This window comes from Styela clava, chromosome 5, assembly GCF_964204865.1.
Source record: "Styela clava chromosome 5, kaStyClav1.hap1.2, whole genome shotgun sequence".
Classification (NCBI taxonomy): domain Eukaryota; kingdom Metazoa; phylum Chordata; class Ascidiacea; order Stolidobranchia; family Styelidae; genus Styela; species Styela clava.
The window spans coordinates 11,365,165-11,384,177 of record NC_135254.1 but is presented as its reverse complement, the minus strand read 5'-3'; the positions used below and the strand labels follow the sequence as shown (position 1 = coordinate 11,384,177).

At 36.1% G+C, this 19,013-nt stretch overlaps 4 protein-coding genes across 5 annotated transcripts; 2 read left to right on the top strand and 2 right to left on the bottom strand.

The window, feature by feature from the left end:
• The first annotated feature begins 2,096 nt into the window (after positions 1-2,096).
• On the top strand, positions 2,097-3,083 carry LOC120344931 (peptidyl-prolyl cis-trans isomerase NIMA-interacting 4-like). Its single transcript, XM_039414269.2, has one exon. The coding sequence runs from the start codon at positions 2,270-2,272 to the stop codon at positions 2,654-2,656; it is 387 nt and encodes a 128-aa protein (XP_039270203.2). The 5' UTR covers positions 2,097-2,269; the 3' UTR covers positions 2,657-3,083.
• Positions 3,084-3,150: 67 nt separating this feature from the next.
• Positions 3,151-5,005, top strand: LOC120344930 (RNA/RNP complex-1-interacting phosphatase homolog). Its single transcript, XM_039414268.2, has 2 exons — positions 3,151-3,580; positions 4,270-5,005. The coding sequence occupies exons 1-2, from the start codon at positions 3,156-3,158 to the stop codon at positions 4,838-4,840; spliced, it is 996 nt and encodes a 331-aa protein (XP_039270202.2). The 5' UTR covers positions 3,151-3,155; the 3' UTR covers positions 4,841-5,005.
• A 1,127-nt stretch (positions 5,006-6,132) lies between these two features.
• On the bottom strand, positions 6,133-10,938 carry LOC120344262 (gamma-interferon-inducible lysosomal thiol reductase-like). 2 transcript variants are annotated; one of them, XM_039413385.2, is made up of 8 exons: positions 10,800-10,938; positions 10,469-10,559; positions 10,086-10,186; positions 9,041-9,121; positions 8,358-8,456; positions 7,719-7,865; positions 6,981-7,049; positions 6,133-6,768 (listed from the first exon to the last, which is right to left on the bottom strand). In XM_039413385.2, exons 1-8 carry the CDS (start codon positions 10,911-10,913, stop codon positions 6,697-6,699), a joined length of 774 nt encoding a protein of 257 aa, XP_039269319.2. In that variant the 5' UTR covers positions 10,914-10,938; the 3' UTR covers positions 6,133-6,696. The 2 variants fall into 2 exon arrangements, with proteins under 2 accessions (XP_039269319.2, XP_039269320.2); XM_039413386.2 differs by lacking the exon at positions 10,086-10,186 and adding an exon at positions 9,958-10,058.
• A 7-nt stretch (positions 10,939-10,945) lies between these two features.
• Positions 10,946-13,592, bottom strand: LOC120344261 (uncharacterized). The gene has a single exon (XM_039413383.2). It carries the CDS (start codon positions 13,000-13,002, stop codon positions 11,887-11,889), a length of 1,116 nt encoding a protein of 371 aa, XP_039269317.2. The 5' UTR covers positions 13,003-13,592; the 3' UTR covers positions 10,946-11,886.
• Positions 13,593-19,013: the final 5,421 nt, after the last annotated feature.

Below are 19,013 nucleotides of genomic sequence, written 5' to 3'. Positions count from 1 at the left end.
GTGACGGGCAAATTTATATATAAGTATAAATTAAAATCGCTATAACGAAAACTTCACGGCTTAATGTTTTCCCGACCTTTGACAGCAGTAAAATTATATCCATACTTCACCAACATCACTGCAAAAATCGTTATACTTTTTGTTTCAATTTGCTGGCACCTAACTTCAGTCTAGTACTCTGGTACACTCAAGTTTTGGCCGCTATGTCCTTATTATACTAAAACTTCCCAGAGACTAATAGAGTCGTACGTTTTATGATTTGTACATACATTTTGGCTTATACAGGGTGACCCCAAAATATGGAACTCATAAATTTCTCAATTACTTCTACGAAAACGGAGTGAATTATTTAGATTTGTCTATAGACTGCTTAAATTTCTGTTTGTGCATGATTATAACCAAAAATTTCAGAAATCTAAGACGCTTTGCACAAAAGTTAAAGTTTGCACAAAATACCAAAAACCTGCCCTGTCAGAACGACGATGAGCGTGGGCTGCTTGATTTCGTCATGTTATATTTTGATTTTCCCGCAAAGAAAGCATACACAAAACACAAACAATGTACACACAGAAGATTGGTAAATTCGGGGAAACTGACAAAACCTATATAAAGGTTTAATACATGTAAATATACATGCGCTAGTTTACCCATATTCAACACACAAACATATATTTAAAATAAAAAAGACAAAAACACGAACGGGTATCGTTCGGGCGTCAAACTTGTGTAACATAAACACTCGGTGGGTCCTAATTAATAAATACACAGCCAACAGGTGTCGCTGACTCGAAGACTGTTACAGTCCTTCGCGACCCCTTATCGATTGCAATGAATCTCGGACATTATTTCTTACGTGTATATTTCATTTTTTTCCAATTTCGTTATACACTTTTGTGTTGTGTTAGCATTGATTCTTGCATGATAAAAATAAATTATCTGAATCTGAATCTACACTTCAATAAATACACTTTGATAGGATGGAATGCATGGCTATGGTATGTGTATCACAACAATGCTTTTCCTACAAAAATATCGAATAAAAAACACTCGTTGACGTAAAATGGTTCAGGTTCAATTTCATTGCAAAAATAACACAGTGACAAAAATTGTTACTAAAAAACAAGCTGTAAATAGATTGAGTGTTTCATAACAGTCTATGCACAAACATGGATTGGGGTATCGGGTTATTTTTCGTTTTCGATTAGTTCAATTTAAAATCATTGCATCCGTTCCAATGCTTCCAACATGGTATGGTAGCAAACTATAGAAAGAGCTTCCGAGAAATGGAGAGTTCAGCGATCTACATTGAAATACATCATTAATAAAGTAAGTCAATAACATGAAAATGAATATACCAAAAGAGGCATTTTAGAGTACCAGATATGGATGATGAAATTTGAATTCCGTGCACGTAATTCACGTAATCCAACGCAGGATAATTGGAGATAAGGCGGCGAGTGTATTCTTAACGCTTAGCACGATGCGCCACACCGCCGATTTCGATAAGTTGACTATCGGCTATTTGCATCTTCACGAAGAAAGAGAGCAATGGAAAAATGAAAGTGTTTCTTACTTGTAAATTTGCAATGTGCCATATTTCAACAACTCTTATACAAATATTTACAGATTTACGTCCCAAACACTCGTTTGAGACGGCTTCCTCCACCATCAAGTCCATGCTTCCGAAAACAAATGACTGGCTAACTAATCCCATACCTGACCTGGACTGTTAACCGGACGAGAGGCCGTTGTTCGCCATATGATTAAGCCGTCTTATCGGCTTTTCTCTCCCCCGGGATAAACATGTACATCCTATCCTATTAAGCAGGATTCCCACTCGCTAGGTGGCGTAACACTAAAACGTTATTTTCGCCACTGTCCCCCTCCCACATGCTCGTTAATTTCACTGCAAATAGGAAAGAAGTGTATAAAATACATTTTTCAAGATAACTACAAATCAGTTCCGGTAGACTTACGTTTACGCGAGAATTCTTCCGTTCCGTTCCGGTAATTCCGTAATTTGAGGAACTCTTACAGTTGCTGAATTGACTGCGTTCATACCGCAGTACCTGTACCATATTTCTGTAATTGTTGTAATCAATGTACTGCACGGTATATGAATGTAGTATTACCGGTATTGATTTAATTGTTACGAACTTGAGACTGTATACAATCCAATTGTATTTAATTCATTCATAAACATACATACATAGGGTAACTACTTCCAGACTTTGTTACAATTTCAAAACAAAATTCAGAAATTAGTAAAATGCCAAAAAAGGGCGGAGGAGCTGCGAAGGGCAAAGGTGCTAACAAAGAGAAAGATAAATCAGAAGGCGGTGGGGGGAAAGAAAAGAAAGGAGGAAATGCAGTAAAAGTGAGACACATCCTTTGTGAAAAACATTCAAAAATAATGGAAGCAATGGAAAAGTTGAAAGCGGGAAGTAAATTTAATGAAGTTGCTGCTCAAATGAGTGAAGATAAAGCACGTTCTGGAGGTGACTTAGGATGGATGACAAGAGGGTCAATGGTTGGACCATTTCAAGAAGCTGCTTTTGCTTTACAAGTCAGTTCATTGGGAAATGCTGTCTACACCGATCCTCCAGTTAAAACTAAGTTTGGATATCATATTATAATGGTTGAGGGAAAGAAATGAAAATGTTTTCAACACAAAAAAAATGCAATGAAATATGGAAATTACAATCATGGCCTTAACCATCTCTGCATCGTAAAACTGTAAAAGAATTGTTGCCATGCTCAGTTTTGTTTATTGGTTTAGTTATGGAAGTAGCACTTTATTATGAAGTTGTTTTGAAAAACATGTGTGACTTTCATTATAGAGAGTGTTATCTTATAATATCTTTCAAACTGTATAAATTTACTCAATTCAGGTTAATATTCTTGGACTTCGATAATGGTCTATCAGTGATTTAGTAGCTGAATTATAACATAAGTATCTAAAGATTACAAATGTTTATTGTTATTTCTATTGATATACATTGGTTCGCTGCTTTTTTATCAAATGCTGAATTACTATATCATAGGCCTTCTAAATTTTTATTGGTGTTTTATAACAGCTAAAATAGTACATTTTATAATACCTAAAAAGCTGATTCTGATTTTTAACAATATAATTCTTTGGAGTCAATATTATTATGGCACCTAAGAATGGCCCTCCAGATAGATGGATGGATTACTCACCAATGGGGGAAAGAATTCCTGGTACCCGTTTCATTTGTATGAAAGTTCCTCTCAAACCCCATTTGTCAAGAAACATCAGTGAGAACGAAAAGTTTGGTTGTGATACTGCGTTAGAAATGGCGAAATCAAAAGGTCATAATTTAGGACTTGTCATAGACTTGAGCTTTACTACAAAGTATTATGATCCAAAGGAATTTGAAGAAAAAAATGTGCAATATAAAAAAATATTTGTTCCTGGGAGAGTAATACCGCAATCAGAAGTATTGGACTCATTTTCTGATGTTGTTGTTAAATTTGAAGATGAAAATCAGGATAATGACAAGTTGATCGCAGTTCATTGCACTCATGGATTGAATAGAACTGGGTATATGATCTGCAGGTAAGTAGATTTCTTAAGTATCAATAATAATATATTTCATTACTGTATTCTAACATGGCATTCACTTATATGTTCGAAATTCACATAGATGACAGCTGTTATATTCTAGTTTTGTAAACTAATTTTTGCAAAAAAATGTCTCCTTTTTTAAGAAGGTGATTTGTACCAAATTCAGGAAGTAAATATAATTTTTAGATAGTTTTTCAAGTTTCAGATATCTGAGATTAATGATACTGTATTTCGGTAAACTTATTTTTTGATTTATGTCATATTAGGATAGAATTTACATATTTATCCAGGAGAGATGAAATCAGATTAGACAACTTCATCATATGGCGAACCACAGCCTCTCGTCTGGCTACATGTCCGAATTAGTTGACCAGTTATTTGTTGCAGATGCATTGACTTGATGGTGAAGGAAGCTGTAATCAACCAGCGGTTATGCAAGCCACCCTACAGTATAATTATGCCCGTTCAAACCTACGTGCAGTGGTGAGTGTATTCTCAACGCTAAGCATGATCGCCATGTGGCCGAGCAAAATTCAGGAAGTTAAGGTTATATTTTGATTGTTCAGAAATGAAGAATAAAATCCATATCTCTAAGATCTAGGGTCTAATGACTACTCCTATCCAGCAATCCTTTATTTATGTTCCCAGTCTATAACATTGTTGAAATATCTTTATTACAGACATTTGGTAAACAGAAAAAATTTCAAGCCAGAAGATGCAATCGAAGCTTTTGAAAAAGCAAGGGGTTACAAGATAGAAAGACAAGTATACTTGGATGATCTGCTTGGCACGTCCAGCGATGTAGCACAGAAGAATGAGACATCTCGGTCATCAGAAAATAAACATTCACAGCAGGGAAACTCCTATGGAGATAATTTACATCCAAGAGACAGATTTTATCATGATGATTATCAAACAGATTCTGGGTTTTATGATAACAGTTCAACAGGGTTAAGGCAGCAGTGGTATGACCCACTCCACCTGGCAAACTCTTATGATTACGAGTACCAGCAGCGTCCCTATGGTCGACAACACTTTAATTCTCAATCTACTGGTCAAGAAGGATTCCATGGTTATAATTATTATCATAATCCACATGATCGCTATGGCCAACCCATTTATCAGCCTAATCCATACAGATGGCAAAATCCAAACTATGAGAGGCAAGGACATCATAGTAAACCTTATTCTCCACCGAATCGTGGCGCTAAATATACTTACAAATCAAGGTCGGACAGGTGGTATTATTGACAATATTCGTACTAAACCTGTTGAATTATTTTCTTTGTAAATTTTATTTTTGCTCATTTTATTTACTTGTAGCAAATCAATATTCTTCTCCAAAACTTTTTAAACTATTTACGTAGATGTAAACATTCAAAAGATTTTAATGTGTGATATATTCTTTTAAAAGCATTCCTATGTTGTGCAAATTATGTCCAGATTTTTCCAATTTTCAGACAAGGCTTAATAAGAGTGAAGTAAAGGTATAAAAATAAGATCAATCTTCGCTTCCAATCAAGGAAAGATTTATTGAGTCAGTGTTTTTTCTACCAGTTGGGGTTACGTGAGACTAGCTGCCATATCTTACTCTATGCAAGTCAATTCGTATGCGTATAATGAGAGGATCCTGAAGCAAGAATAATGCTGCCTTCTGTACACTAACACGAATGTATTTCTGCAATGTTTTGTCTAGCCATGGTCACACTTCGTCAGACAAGCATGTTCAGCAAGAAATCAAATTGATTGTATTACTGACCATATGGCCAATGTCATATTTATCGACTGAAAAGAGGATTTCAAATCAAAATTGGAAAGATTTTATCATAAGAACTGCTAATCATATGGCGAACAGCTGTTTGTTTCAGATGTGTGGCTGTAACAGACCAGCAGTTGCATAAATCACACATACAACGGCGAGAAGTCCAGCGATCATCTCGTTCATAATTAACTCCCCACACATGGTGATCTGAGGTGCATTGACGAGTGTTTTCCTAATGCACAGCACGATGCGGCATACCGCCGAGCCAATCATACAAACTGCCCTGCGATGCTGGATATAACAGACTACCGGTAACTATTTAGATCATTTAGTTAGCCGTAGTCTTCGGTGGAGAAAGTTAAGCCAGATTTAGTTCTAGATTTGAGCGTTTCACACCATTGATTGGTATGTTAATGAAGGTTTGGGACTAGAGTGGAACAACTGAATGCAGTAATCAATGTTTGGCGACGTCCTACTCAGAGTGCCAATGGTAAGTGTATAATGTATATGGAGCATATTTATACTATTTTTTTTTATGTCTTGTGACCTGGATGCAACTAATGAATATTATTAAATGCATCATGCATGAGATGTAAAATCCCATCAGGAGAGGAGCTTTATCGGGTATAGCCTCTCAATAATCTGTTGCATGCTCAATAAGCATGTGAGAGACCAAATATTATCATTACTGTAGGTTCACGCTAATGCCTCTTGGCAGAATTTTTTTAATGCCGCATTGCCGCTTCTAGTAACATTACACCCTTTCCTGAATCAGAGAACATTTTCTTTATTATGCATTTTTATTCGTTTCAATGATATTCAGAATCAAGTAATGAAAATCACAAAAAATAATCAATTTGACACTGCTCACTTAGACTGGCTGCACATTGGCATATTTCTACAAGCTCGATTGATAGACATGGATATTCCAGACTGCATAACATGTGAGCAAAAGAGAAATAACAGTAGACAACTGTAAAGTAACACTGAAGTATTGCACAAAGGAACAAAGATCAGCAAATACAAAACGAAAACATCAAGGAACTTACAGGAATTATTGAGCTACAAACTATAGGCAAAATTATACAGATGGTGAATAGCTCATGCATAGCTTGAATAGGCTATAATAATAAAGACTGAAATTTACTAGAATGAACTAATGTTCAGGGTTTTTGAAACTTTGCTACTGCTGGAAAATATTGATAGACCAAGCCATTAATAATGCTTCATGAAAAGGGGATTGTCCAATATAATGTCAAGGGCAGGAAAATGCAAATCAAAATATAATCAAAAGTGGAAGAATGAATTATTAGGAATGATTCATAGCAATATGAAAACATGAATTTTAATCATCCCTGTAAGTCACGAGCAGTGGTTGTGGCTCCATGTACTCCGCGCACTGCTTGGGCTTCATTCCCTGAAATGTGCAAGTGAAATGTATAACAATATATATTGTATCCTCCCAAGATTATGTCGTAAAATATGATAAACAAATAAGAGAATGCCCAACAGATGACTGACCGACACCCTCTGTGGTGAACAAGTTCTAGCAAATTTGACAAAAAATTCAAACATTCATTTCATGAATATAAAACACAAGCAACAATAATATTGAAAAAATCTGTTAACCTTGTAGGTGTCACACAGAAGCTTTGGGAGATTTTCCTGAGCCTCCTCTTGCATTGATTCAGTATGTTGCTGAAAAAAAATACTTTTTCAATTCAACCCCATGAATTAGGTATCTTTCATGAATTGTGAATTCTGCAAATGTTTAACTTGTATGGATGAGAGATATTAGAGTCAATATCCTAGCTACACATTTTGTGCATTGTAGCAATATATTAATGCAACAGATAGGAGAGATGCTCCAGCAATGGAGCCACTATTTGCTAATGACATTGCCAGGCACTACTTGTCTTACGCATCAAGAGCTGGTTTGAGAACAAAACAGCTCCAGCTCTGGAGCCCTGTTTCTGTTGGGCTCTCCAGCTTCCATCTGAGTGTCAAACTTTGGCTCTGCTGTGTGGCGCATTGTGCTAAGCATTAGGAGTACGCTCACCCTGCGTGGGCTCGCAGATTTGAATCCTGTGGAGGATATTTATGTGAGAGTGGATTACTCCCTACCATTGTAGGGTGGAGCAGTTCTGGTTGGTTACAGCTTACTCCACCTTCTGTCCATGTCCAATGCCCTGAAAAAAATAACTTGCTAACTAATCCAATATACGACATTGACTGGTAACCGAACGAGAAGTCGTGGTTTGTCATATGATTAAGCTGTCTTATCCCTCTCCTCTCCCCAGTATAAAATGTTCAAATCCTATTTTCAGATAATATCTAAAATATATGATAAAAAAATAATTCACTCACCCCATTGATAGTAACCCAAGGAACATATGTGTGACGAGGATTCAGTTTATCAGTTGCCATAGCACTGTTATGCATGAGTGCATTCCCATCTGGTCCCTTAGCACAGGTGTCAACATCAGACCATTTCAAACCACCTTTGGTTACACACTAAATTGAATGCATAGAATTACTTTTAATAACTGTAAAGGTGACGGCATTCGAAATATATATATCGAAGATAAAGAGTGTAATTTGTTTATTTTTCTATAAAGATGTGACCTCATCCATCTTAAAGGATTAGAAAATAGTAATGCGTGCACAAACAGTAAGGAGCAAACAATATGATTTTGCCAATGTTTCAAATGTTTATACAGACAAATTTCATCAGGACAGTGGATAGAAATAAAAATCAGTATATATATACAACTGTTTTGTTATCTACGAGATCTATGAATAATCGGACCAAGGCGTAAAAGATAAGTCTTCACAGAGAGGCTGAACAGGGCAGGAGAACTGGTTTGAAATCCATCTCTGACTCCATCTAATACGATGGGCTTGGCAGTGAGTTGTAACCACTCTATGAGTGTGCAAATAACAACACTACATAATTTTAAAGAGAGAACTGCTTAGCGGAAAAAAATCTTAATGATTTTTTCTTACCATTTTAGCAGCCTCAACTGGATCCTGAGCCGATTCCATGCAGTAAAATATCGGGAAATATTTCATAGGATCATTCATGGTGTATTTCTGAATGCAGTTCTGAAAAATATATCACAAAATTCAATGATATTACCAAAATTATATAACATCAAAAGGTATTTCTCATAAAATATGGTAAAATAAGAGTGAAAAACAAAATATCTTTACAATACACTAATAACATTAATGTCAATATTGTAAAAAAACCAGTGGTGGGATTCAGCCGGTTCGCACCGGTTCTATAGAACCACTTCACAGAATTTTATGAGATCAGCGAACCGGTTAACGTTACTGGTTACCGTCGATGTTCTGTTTGTGAAAAATTCGGCTGACAAAAAATTTGAATCCCACCACTGGTTATAACCTTATGTTTTGTAGAAGACGGTAATCAGAAACTCAAAATGAGTGATAAAATTGGCAAACTGTTTAAATAGATATGTTAAAATGCAGCGTCTGTGCAAACTGTTTAGATATTGGTATTGCAGATAAATCATGTGACTGCAAGTTTTGTGACAAAATACAAACAACACTCTTTTATACTACGCAATTTGTTTGCAATTTAATATGCTATTTTTTTACAGATTATAACACTAACTTTATTAAATGCATCATGGTCTAAATGTGATTTTAATTGAATTACAAACCTCGATTAAATTTCCAACACATTCTTGAGGTCCATGTTGACAAGTGAAGTCCCACATACCTGTTGATGCATTTTTCATTTCCTAAAATAAGAAATTGCATTTTTATAAAATGGGTATAGAAGTCCATATTAAACCTAACGGATTACAAATTTAATTGAACTATTGTAATAAATAGGCTATTAAATGAAAATTATGGTTAATTCATGCTACAATATGGCAGTGTGCAACATTAATATGTGTGCATTTGAATACTCAAAAATGTAGTTCAGTCTCCAGTCTTACTTTTGCGCGATTGCTTTGCTTGAGCAAATTTTCTCGCTCGCATTGATTGTTTAACTATGAAATAATGATACCAAAACTTATGTATAACAATAAAACAAGAGTAACGGACAATTATTCCAAAAATCAAATTTGACTATAATTCAAATTTTTATATTTGATTTACAATGTGTAATGTATACTTTGCAAGTTGTTTTTGCTGGATATTTGCTAAAAATTATTTTAAACAACAGATGTTAATGATTATCTCACACAATCACGAGTATACACGCAATTTTGAAAAACATTCGATTAATAAAAAACATCAGAGTAACACATTCCAATCTAAACTATAAGCACACTGAGATGTTTGTTACTTGTACAATCATTAATTTCTAGTGAGAATGATGGAAGATAAAACTGATCATCGGTGAGAGACTGGACAGAAGCAAGGAAAACAAAATAAGAGCCAGAGGAACCAACAACCAGAGGAAAAAACAACAAAATTACAGATATTAGAGAGAAATTACTGGACAAGATCATTTAAACAACATAAATACAACAAAAATAGCCATGCAGTCTGAAACTAACCTATCACAATAATAGATCATTGAATAAAGTTTTGAGGATTACATCGTCATACAACATGCTCTACTCACATCGGCATTGCCGAAAGGATAGGATGTAAGTTTCATAATATTCGTTCCAGAAAATTTTTTCCAAGTTGGGTAAAGCATATTCACCATAAACCTTTTACAATCTGAAAGCATTTGAAAATAGGACTTACTTTCGCGTTTCCGTAAGAGTACAGTTGTATTTTAAGTATCTTTGTATCAAGAAATTGTTTCCAAGTAGGGTACAGCATTTTTGTGATGAACTGACGGCAACCTAGTATGTAGTAACATTGTTTTGCAACAATATAAAATAAATTATTCAGTTATTTCAATTTAACAAAGTCCGTTTTGCATAAATATACAACACAGAATTTCTTCATGTCTATCTTTTCTATATGTGTGATGAACAATATGATAATCAAATCGTACCTAAATATTAAAAAGCAGGGCTAGGGAGCTGGTTTGAAATCACAATGGCTTTGGCTACAACTCCAGTGTGTCAGTATTATACAAACTATGGCTCTCAATGGTAGATTGTCATGAGTCACGTTTTTACCTGGACAAAGAGATTCAAAGTACAAATCAAGCATGACAGGTTGGGCGTCATTATCCTCGATCCAGTGTCGCTCTGCACATTGCAATTCAACCTAGAAAAACAAAATTATCAAGTTGTCGCAGTCAATTTTTAACAAACTACACATAGCAGCAGGTACAAACTCTTCGCCAACCATTTGAATTAATCATTATTTCTTAGTTTTAAAAGAATGTAATTTTCAGTGACTTACTTTTATTGAATCTACAGATGTTATATATATACAGGCTGAGTAAAGTCGTTGAATTTTCTTTGTTATAATTGTACAATCGAATATTTCAACATAAAAACTTACGCCACATTCGCTTGCAATCTTTTTAGAGTCGCACCAGAATCTTGAAGGTAGATCACATGATGATGCAGATGCCAATGCCACAAATGCAGCAACAAACAAAAACTTGTAAATCATATTGACATTAATGAGATGCTAAACTAAAGAAATCTAATACAGATTCAAAAACAAACACATATTAGTTCACAATAGAATTAAATAAATTAATAAATGCAAGCCAGAAACAAACAATACTTTAACGTAATGTAGAATTTCATTTACATTTAGACAGTTCAATATATTGCGATCAATTTAATAGGATTCGCTTCATTGCACCAAATTATGAATTAAGTTGAAGTACTGACTAACTTAATTGTTTCATGCAAATAGCGTATGACAATGCTAGTACAAACTGCAAAGACCCATATTAAAAAAAAATAGATTCCAACATTAACTACACACCTTAATCATAGTGAAAAGAATTATTTTTAAAATTTTTTGGCACTCTCTTAGGGTCTGAAACAGTCAAAAATAGTTAGCATCAAGAGGTATTATTTTTTATTAAATATTAACAGTGACACATATCTCTCAAACTTTTCTGACACCTGGAATAACCTTCCACATGAAATACCAATTCACCATTTTCATTCCAAATATTCCTACATACTAGTAATAAGAAGAGGTAGTGATTCGATTCAATTTTGTGTACTAATAGAACACTGTATAATGAACTTAACGAACCTCCTAAGGATTGAACAATAGATTTCTAATGAATAATTAGGTAGTTATACAAAGGAGCATTTGTCCAGAAATAAGCAACAAACGAATAAAAGTTACATGATGAAGCATTTAAAGCAAAATATACAATCAATAATGACATAAAAATACACTCATAAGTTTATCAAATATTTTCCTAAATAAAAAATTTTAATTGTATGGATTCAAGTAAAATTGAGCCCAAAATGTGATTCTAAATTTAATTTTCAGTTGAAACCAAATTCACTAAGAAAGCAACGACCTAATAATACTTGATGCAGACAATGTAATGAATGAGCAGAGTACATTTTGATTTCCACACAGTTTTTATATTTCGAGAAGAACAAGATAAAGTTCATCCAAGCAGGACTCTTCTCATTCTTTCCCCGTTCTCTAATTCTTCTTCACTTTCTGTTTCTGAACTAGCTGTTGAAGAACATGATGAATACGAGATGCATTCGGGTGAACAGAGATATTGCATGAGAGGGAGACGATATTTTCCACAAAAATCCACAAATTTAATCTGGTGATATTTTTGATTAAAATAAACTCCGGAACATTGAGGATTCGGACATTTTTTGGCAGAATTAAGGTGGTTCACAAGTGTTTTTGGCAAATCAATATAATCAAGCTTGAAGGCTTTAATTGTTCTACTAGCGAGTTCTACGAGCGAAGGAGGATCACATGATAACTCTTGTACGAATCTCATAACCATCGGGTTTCCACGAAGACTCAATTCCACAAGATTAACGAGTTGTAATATTTCACGTGGAAGATAAGTGAGACGATTGTTGTGCAAACTCAACGACTGAAGATTTCGTAATTTCACAAGTTCTGTAGGTATCGAAGATAATTTATTATCACACAACGTCAAACTCGAAAGACTTTTCATTTCACCCACTTCAGCAGGAATATTTTGAATATGGTTTCCTCCCAAGTACAGAACTTCTAGACTTTGTAAGTTAGTAATAGATGCAGGAACTTCTTTAATGTTGTTTCCGCCAAGTTGCAAAATTTTGAGAGAATATATTTCAAGACTCGATGGAGGGATGTCATTAAATGCGTTACCACTTAAATTCAAATGCACCAATTTTTTAAGATATTTCACATTCTTCGGCAGAGTACCCAAAGCATTATTCGTCGCATACAACTCACTCAGGTTTGTCAGAAAGCATATTTCCTCTGGAAGCTGTCTCAATCTATTACTACTCAAATTCAACTCTTTAAGATTTGCGAGTCCCATAAATCGAGAAGGGTCAATCCTATGTATCAAATTATGTGAAATATCCAATGATGTGACAGAGGTAATAGACGAAGAATTCCATCTACAAAATGAGGTTTTGCTTTTCTCATTTTTTTGTGAGTCTGATTCAACCGAAGAACATCTCGGACATGTGACGGTAAAATCTGGAAATTCTTGACATCCTTTCCATGAAAAATCAACTGCATATGGTTGATTAGTGGCAGCCATACTTATTTACACTGTCTTACGTCCCTGTTCAATTAAGTCAATCAATCATTTATTTTGGTTCTCTGACATAAACAATACAAAAAGTTAACAGACAAACAAAATACAGAGATACCTGGGTGACGGGCATAACTTAAAAAAAGTTAAAAAGCGTACATGTACATGCCCGCCCACCAAAAGAGAATAAAACAAACACAGAAAAACGCGATTTACAATCGGGCAGTACTTTGAAAGCAATCTAACAAAAACAGCAACTGCTGCTGCTGTACTGAATAATTGTGGCACCAATGTCAAACTGTCCGCTAAGTCAGTAAGTGATTATTACAGAATTGAAGCGATGCCGGTTGTTTCTAATGATTACTGAATTACTCGAGCGATCCAGTAATTAAGGAATTACGGTACGGGACCCTCTCTTCCAATCTCTAGCTTCACAAATTCCTTCCTTAAGTAGTTACTAGTACCGTAACTTATTTATGACCATAAGTAAATGAAAGAACGGTACATTGGAAAACAATCAACATGTTTATGAACCCGTATGCGAGTCCAATCGCTCCCATAGTCAAAGAGTTCAATTCAAAAACAAGTGAGCTATACCGAAAGTCCGAACACAAAACAATGACTCGACTATCACCAGTGACTGAAGGAATATATTCCCGGCGCGCGTCAGCTGATGCAACACCCTTACGCAACGATGACAAGGCATATTTTTTTCCTCGTTTCGATCACTGAGAGGACTTGCACGGGTCACGTGACTTTGTTTACTGGACGGCAAAAAAACAAAAACGTCCATTTGGCCCCTGTCAGTTGCAAGTCGGATTATACGTTTCCGTTTTGTTTGACTGTTGAAAATGGTTATTTCGTATTGTTCCGTTGGCTGTACGTATAGTATAGAGTCTATAGACAACGAAATGAATCTTTAGTTATATTCCACTGTTTTCAAAAGATCCGGATGTGCAATGTGGATATCATCTATTGGCAGGACTGCTTGGTGTCAAGTCCAGAAGTCATCTCGCTTGTGTTTCACTGTTTGCGGACAGCACTTTGTTGATGGTGAGTGATAATGTGCCGTTATCAATTTTTTTAAAATATTCATAAGCTTCTTCATTTCAATGGAAAGCAGATGACAAACTACTGTTATTGGTAGGCCTAGGCTACTTGCCATCTAGGAATACGCTCGCCACCGCATCTCTGATCACCCTGGTAGTTTCACAGGTTCCAATCCCATGCGGGGATAGTTATGTGCGAGAGGATTGCAGCTCCACTCCCACTGAGGGTGGTTAACACGACCACTGATCGGTTACGACCATCCCCCACCATCCAAGTCCATGCTTCTGAAAACAAACAAAAATATCTGGCTAACTAATCCCAACATAGAATGGTAATCGTACGAGAGACTGTGGACTGTCGTACGAGCCCAACCATCCCCCCTCCTTTCCTAAAGGTGCTTGTACAACTGACCCAAAATGTCTTTTTATTGTCATTGGCAAAAAAATATATGCTACCCGGAATCAAATTCATTTACGGCTAGTGTTTGTGGTGGGATATGGACATAAATTTCACACCACTTGATCGTTAGATTTTATGAAAACTCTACAATTATTACAAAGCTAGTGCAGGATCATGATATCGAATGAATCTGTATCCATTATCTTACAGATATGGGTGCGACCATGGAATAGATGGATGGCAAAGTATGAGTTGCAACAAGACCACAGCTTGCGTGACTTGATGATACATCCTCAGTATCCATTTATTGATGCTTATCGTAATGACAAATAACTTGTGATTACTGTGGATTGGTGGAGATAAATGTCCATTGTGCTTGAACGAAAGCAACTTCAATACGACCCGATCAAGAAATTTTTTTTTGTTTCGGTGGGTCTGGTAGTGAAGGTTTCAGTCTAAAGTTGGACACCGATACTACAACCAAATACAGTTGCAAATGAAACTTAGTGAAGCGTAATATTGCGAATTTGTGATCTGAAAGAAAATTCTGATGGGTAGCCGGCTAGCCGCAACCTTTTGTTTAAAGAATATTATGAGATATGACTTAAGAGTCTAAACTTTTATTCGAGAGGGGTGTAACCCACGTTAATTTGCATATGGTAACCATGGTACCAAATGTATCACAAACTTTACAGCAATCATAAATTATATTTGAAAAATAAAGCACATCAAAAGTGTATTTTTAAAAAACAATTGGTTTTATCTGCAGATACTAGGTTTATATTGAGATTGACCATTTCAATGCTAAATTTTCCTCAGTCAAAAGGCACACTTGATTCGCAAAGATTTGTGAATGCGCACAGTACACCAATTTGTCTAATGTTTTGATTCCATAGGCAGGAGGTTGTGAATCGGTGCTGCTCAAGATGGGATATTTCTGCTTATAAATGCATATTACGTGTTTCACATGAATACATCGTGCTCAGATTCGACTGTTTCCAAGGTCTAAAGGCTCCAACTGCTTAATTTTATCGGTACACAAGAGAATTTTCAATGTGACATGCATGGGTCAGCTGGAGTCACTAACATGAAGATATCTATAAGCAAGGATAAGATAACCTGGAAGTAACATTCCATAATTTAGAGTAAACAAGACAGCTACGCCCAAATATATGGACACGTCTGTTCGCAGTACAGTACGGTTTACCGTACCGTCGATCAGCGTAAGGAAAAAATCGTAGCAAAGTACCGTAAGGACTTCGTTACGAACCATCGACGTTCGATGTCACGTGATCAAAAAGAAGAGGAGTGTCGTCTATGCGTCCGCAGAACGTTCGGTGACGTCATACCAAACAAAAACAAATCTCACAGAGCTAACAGAAATATTTGAAATAAATAAAAGTAATGGCCTTCTGGAGAAAAACTTCATCTTTAACCAGTAAAAATTTCGAAGCAATCGGTCCAGTAATGAAAGAGAAAAGCGGTTTTTTAGATTTCCCACTAGATGTCCAAAAAGTTTCAAAGAACAACAATAGGACCAACATAACATTGAAACGATCGTTATGTCCACTACGTGTCCGAAAATGGATCTGCCTCCACAGCCCTTTCAAATGGAAGATATGACTCTTTAGGGGTAATTTCTATCAAATATTTTACAGTGTTATGGTTCCAATGAAAATGGGTATAGGCGGCTTCTTTTAAAGTGTGGTAGGTCTAGTCGAAAGACACATTAAATGTTTATGCTAACAACTGCAAAATTGCAACGCATATAAGTTAACAGAATTTGTTGAAATGGTCCTGCATTTTGCCTTTCTTTAAAATCCCTCTTTTTCTAACTATTCTTTTCCTCTCTGGGGATGGCGAAAATTCAAATATTGATGGCTTTTATAAGCAGCTGATAATGGGTTCTCTTTCCTTTTTCCTGAAAAGAAATTAAACACTAATCATCAATTGACAGTGCCAAGTTTGTGTATCAGATCAGTAATAGATTACCTGCTAACTAACGAAACAATCAGACAACACCTTCTGACCATTAATGAAGATTTCTTTTAATGTGAAACGCAAATATGCCTACCAATATCGGTAGTTTTTAGGAAAGGATTTATCATGGGGGGAGGATTGCAAGGTGCAACATCGTACGATTACCATTCTGTGTCGGGATTAGTTAGTCAGGTATTTGTTTTCAGAAGCATGGACTTGATGGTGGGGGATGTCGTAATTGACCAGCGGACGTGTGAACCACCTTCAGTGGGAGGAGAGCTGAAATCCTCTCGCACAAAACTATCCCCGCATGGGATTGAAACCTGTGAAACTACCAGGGTGGTCAGAGATGCGGTGGCGAGCGTATTTCTAGATAGCGAATTCAATTGAATTCTGGTTATTTTTTGCATGAGCACTGACTGGTGTTGAACTTTAGTTATCTATTCAACTTTTCACACTTACTAATAGATTACCTGCTAACCAGGGAAACAATACCTTATGGCAATTGATGATTTATTCCTTACACAAGTCAAGTCTGCAAGTAGGCCTACCAATAACAGTAGTTTGTCATCTTCTTCCCTTTGAAATGGGGAAGCTTATGAATATTTAAAGAAATTGATAACGGCACATTATCACTCACCACCAACGAAGTGCTGTCCGCAAACAGTGAAACACAAGCGAGATGACTTCTGAACTTGACACCAAGCAGTCCTGCCAATAGATGGTATCTTTTGAAAAAGTGGAATATAACTGAAGATCCATTTCGTTGTCTATACTATACATACAGCCAACGGTACAATACGAAATAACCATTTTCCACACCCAAACAAAACGGAAACGTATAATCCGACCTGCAACTGACAGGAGCCAACTGGACGTTTTTGTTTTTCTGCCGTCCAGTAAACAAAGTCACGTGACCCGTGCAAGTCCTCTATATAGCTCTGTGTTTTCAATGGACGTGTGCCCGAACCTTGACCCCTCAAAAATTCTCCCTGTATTTTGGAAGTGTTTTGGAGAGTTGGCGCTTACAAACTGGCTCACATGTTTGCAAACTATTTCTATTCAAAATCTTGAACCACGTGCCACTTACAGGCACTGATAGCTAATTTTAGGCTTGCCTATCTTAGCGTTTACGGTATCAATTTTTGATTATTGCAACTAAACTAAAGGTCCTCGGAGTATATCATGGCAATTAAGGTATCTGATGTACAGCTATTATTTGGAAACACAACTGAAAACTTACACGAAAACGAGGTAATGTTTACAACCATGCTTGAACAATTCTAAGCGAAAGAAGTGTCTCAGTGGCTGCAAATTGCAATTGTACGTCACTGTTAATTTATTTTCGATTGGTCACTTTCACGCAAATAAAAAAAAGAAATTGATTTTCATCCATACAGGCAGGGCCGAATCATATGGCCTTTTGGAAGCCATAAGCACTTAAAAATTTGTTGCCTTATATGTAAATGATAATAATAGGTATGTAACTAGTGGTGGTGGTGGTAACATTGGTGCCTTAAGCACGTGTTTATTTTGCTCAATGGTTTATTCAGCCTTGGCTACAACATCGCTGCATTATTATACACTCACAAATCTGTCAGCATAATAGAGGGCGCTCCGGAGGTATTCGTGCCAAGATGACGCACAACCTTAACAACCCTAACCTGGTACCCATACTATGTCCAGGTTGTGCGCCATCTTGGTACGAATACTCCGGGATCACCTAATAGAGCAGGACTATGTCACTATATAGAGTTAGTCTCGCGTTGTGAAACTAATACTTTCAGTAAAATCGAATATTGACAGTATTAGAGTTACAGTTAAATGCAATTTACACGTTTAGCGACTGACGCTTTTTAACAGTATTGAAGTTTCTGTGAAATGCTATTTATACGTTTAACAACTGACGCTTTGTAACAGTATTGAGTTATGGTGAAATGCTATTTAAACGTTTTACGACTGACGCTTTTTAACAGTATTGAAGTTACAATGAAAACTATTTATATAAAATAACAAGGGGGCGCAATGGGAATTAATTCCCAATTGTCGTGCGTGGACCACCACATTGAATTATCTGACAGAAGTAACTTTGTTCAATTCTTTTTATTGCAAAAGTATTCAAAAAAAAAAGTTTCTAGCTAGCCTATGTGGGCTCGATACCGGACCAATATTAACTGTTGGGTCGTCAGACCGATTCGAGTTATTTCATGATACTGCGGAGTCATAAAAATTCGACCATGGAAATTGAAATTTGTGTGGTGCTCCCTTTCCCTTGCTGCCCTAAGCACGTGCTCATTTTGCTTAATGGGTTATCCGGCCCTGCATCAACAGCGTCATCATGCAAACAAGAGAGCTATGCTCAAATATATGGACACGTAGCGCCACATAATTTTGATGACATCATAGCAAAAAATAAAAGTTATAGACTTCTGGAGAAAAATTCCATCTTTCACCACTGAAAATTTCAAAGCAATTGGTCCAGTAATCGAAGAGAAAAGCGGTTTCTTCAAAACGTGTCGATGAACAAGAACAACAACAACAAAACGATCGTTATGAGAAAGAGAGAGAGAGAGAGAGAGAGATTTATT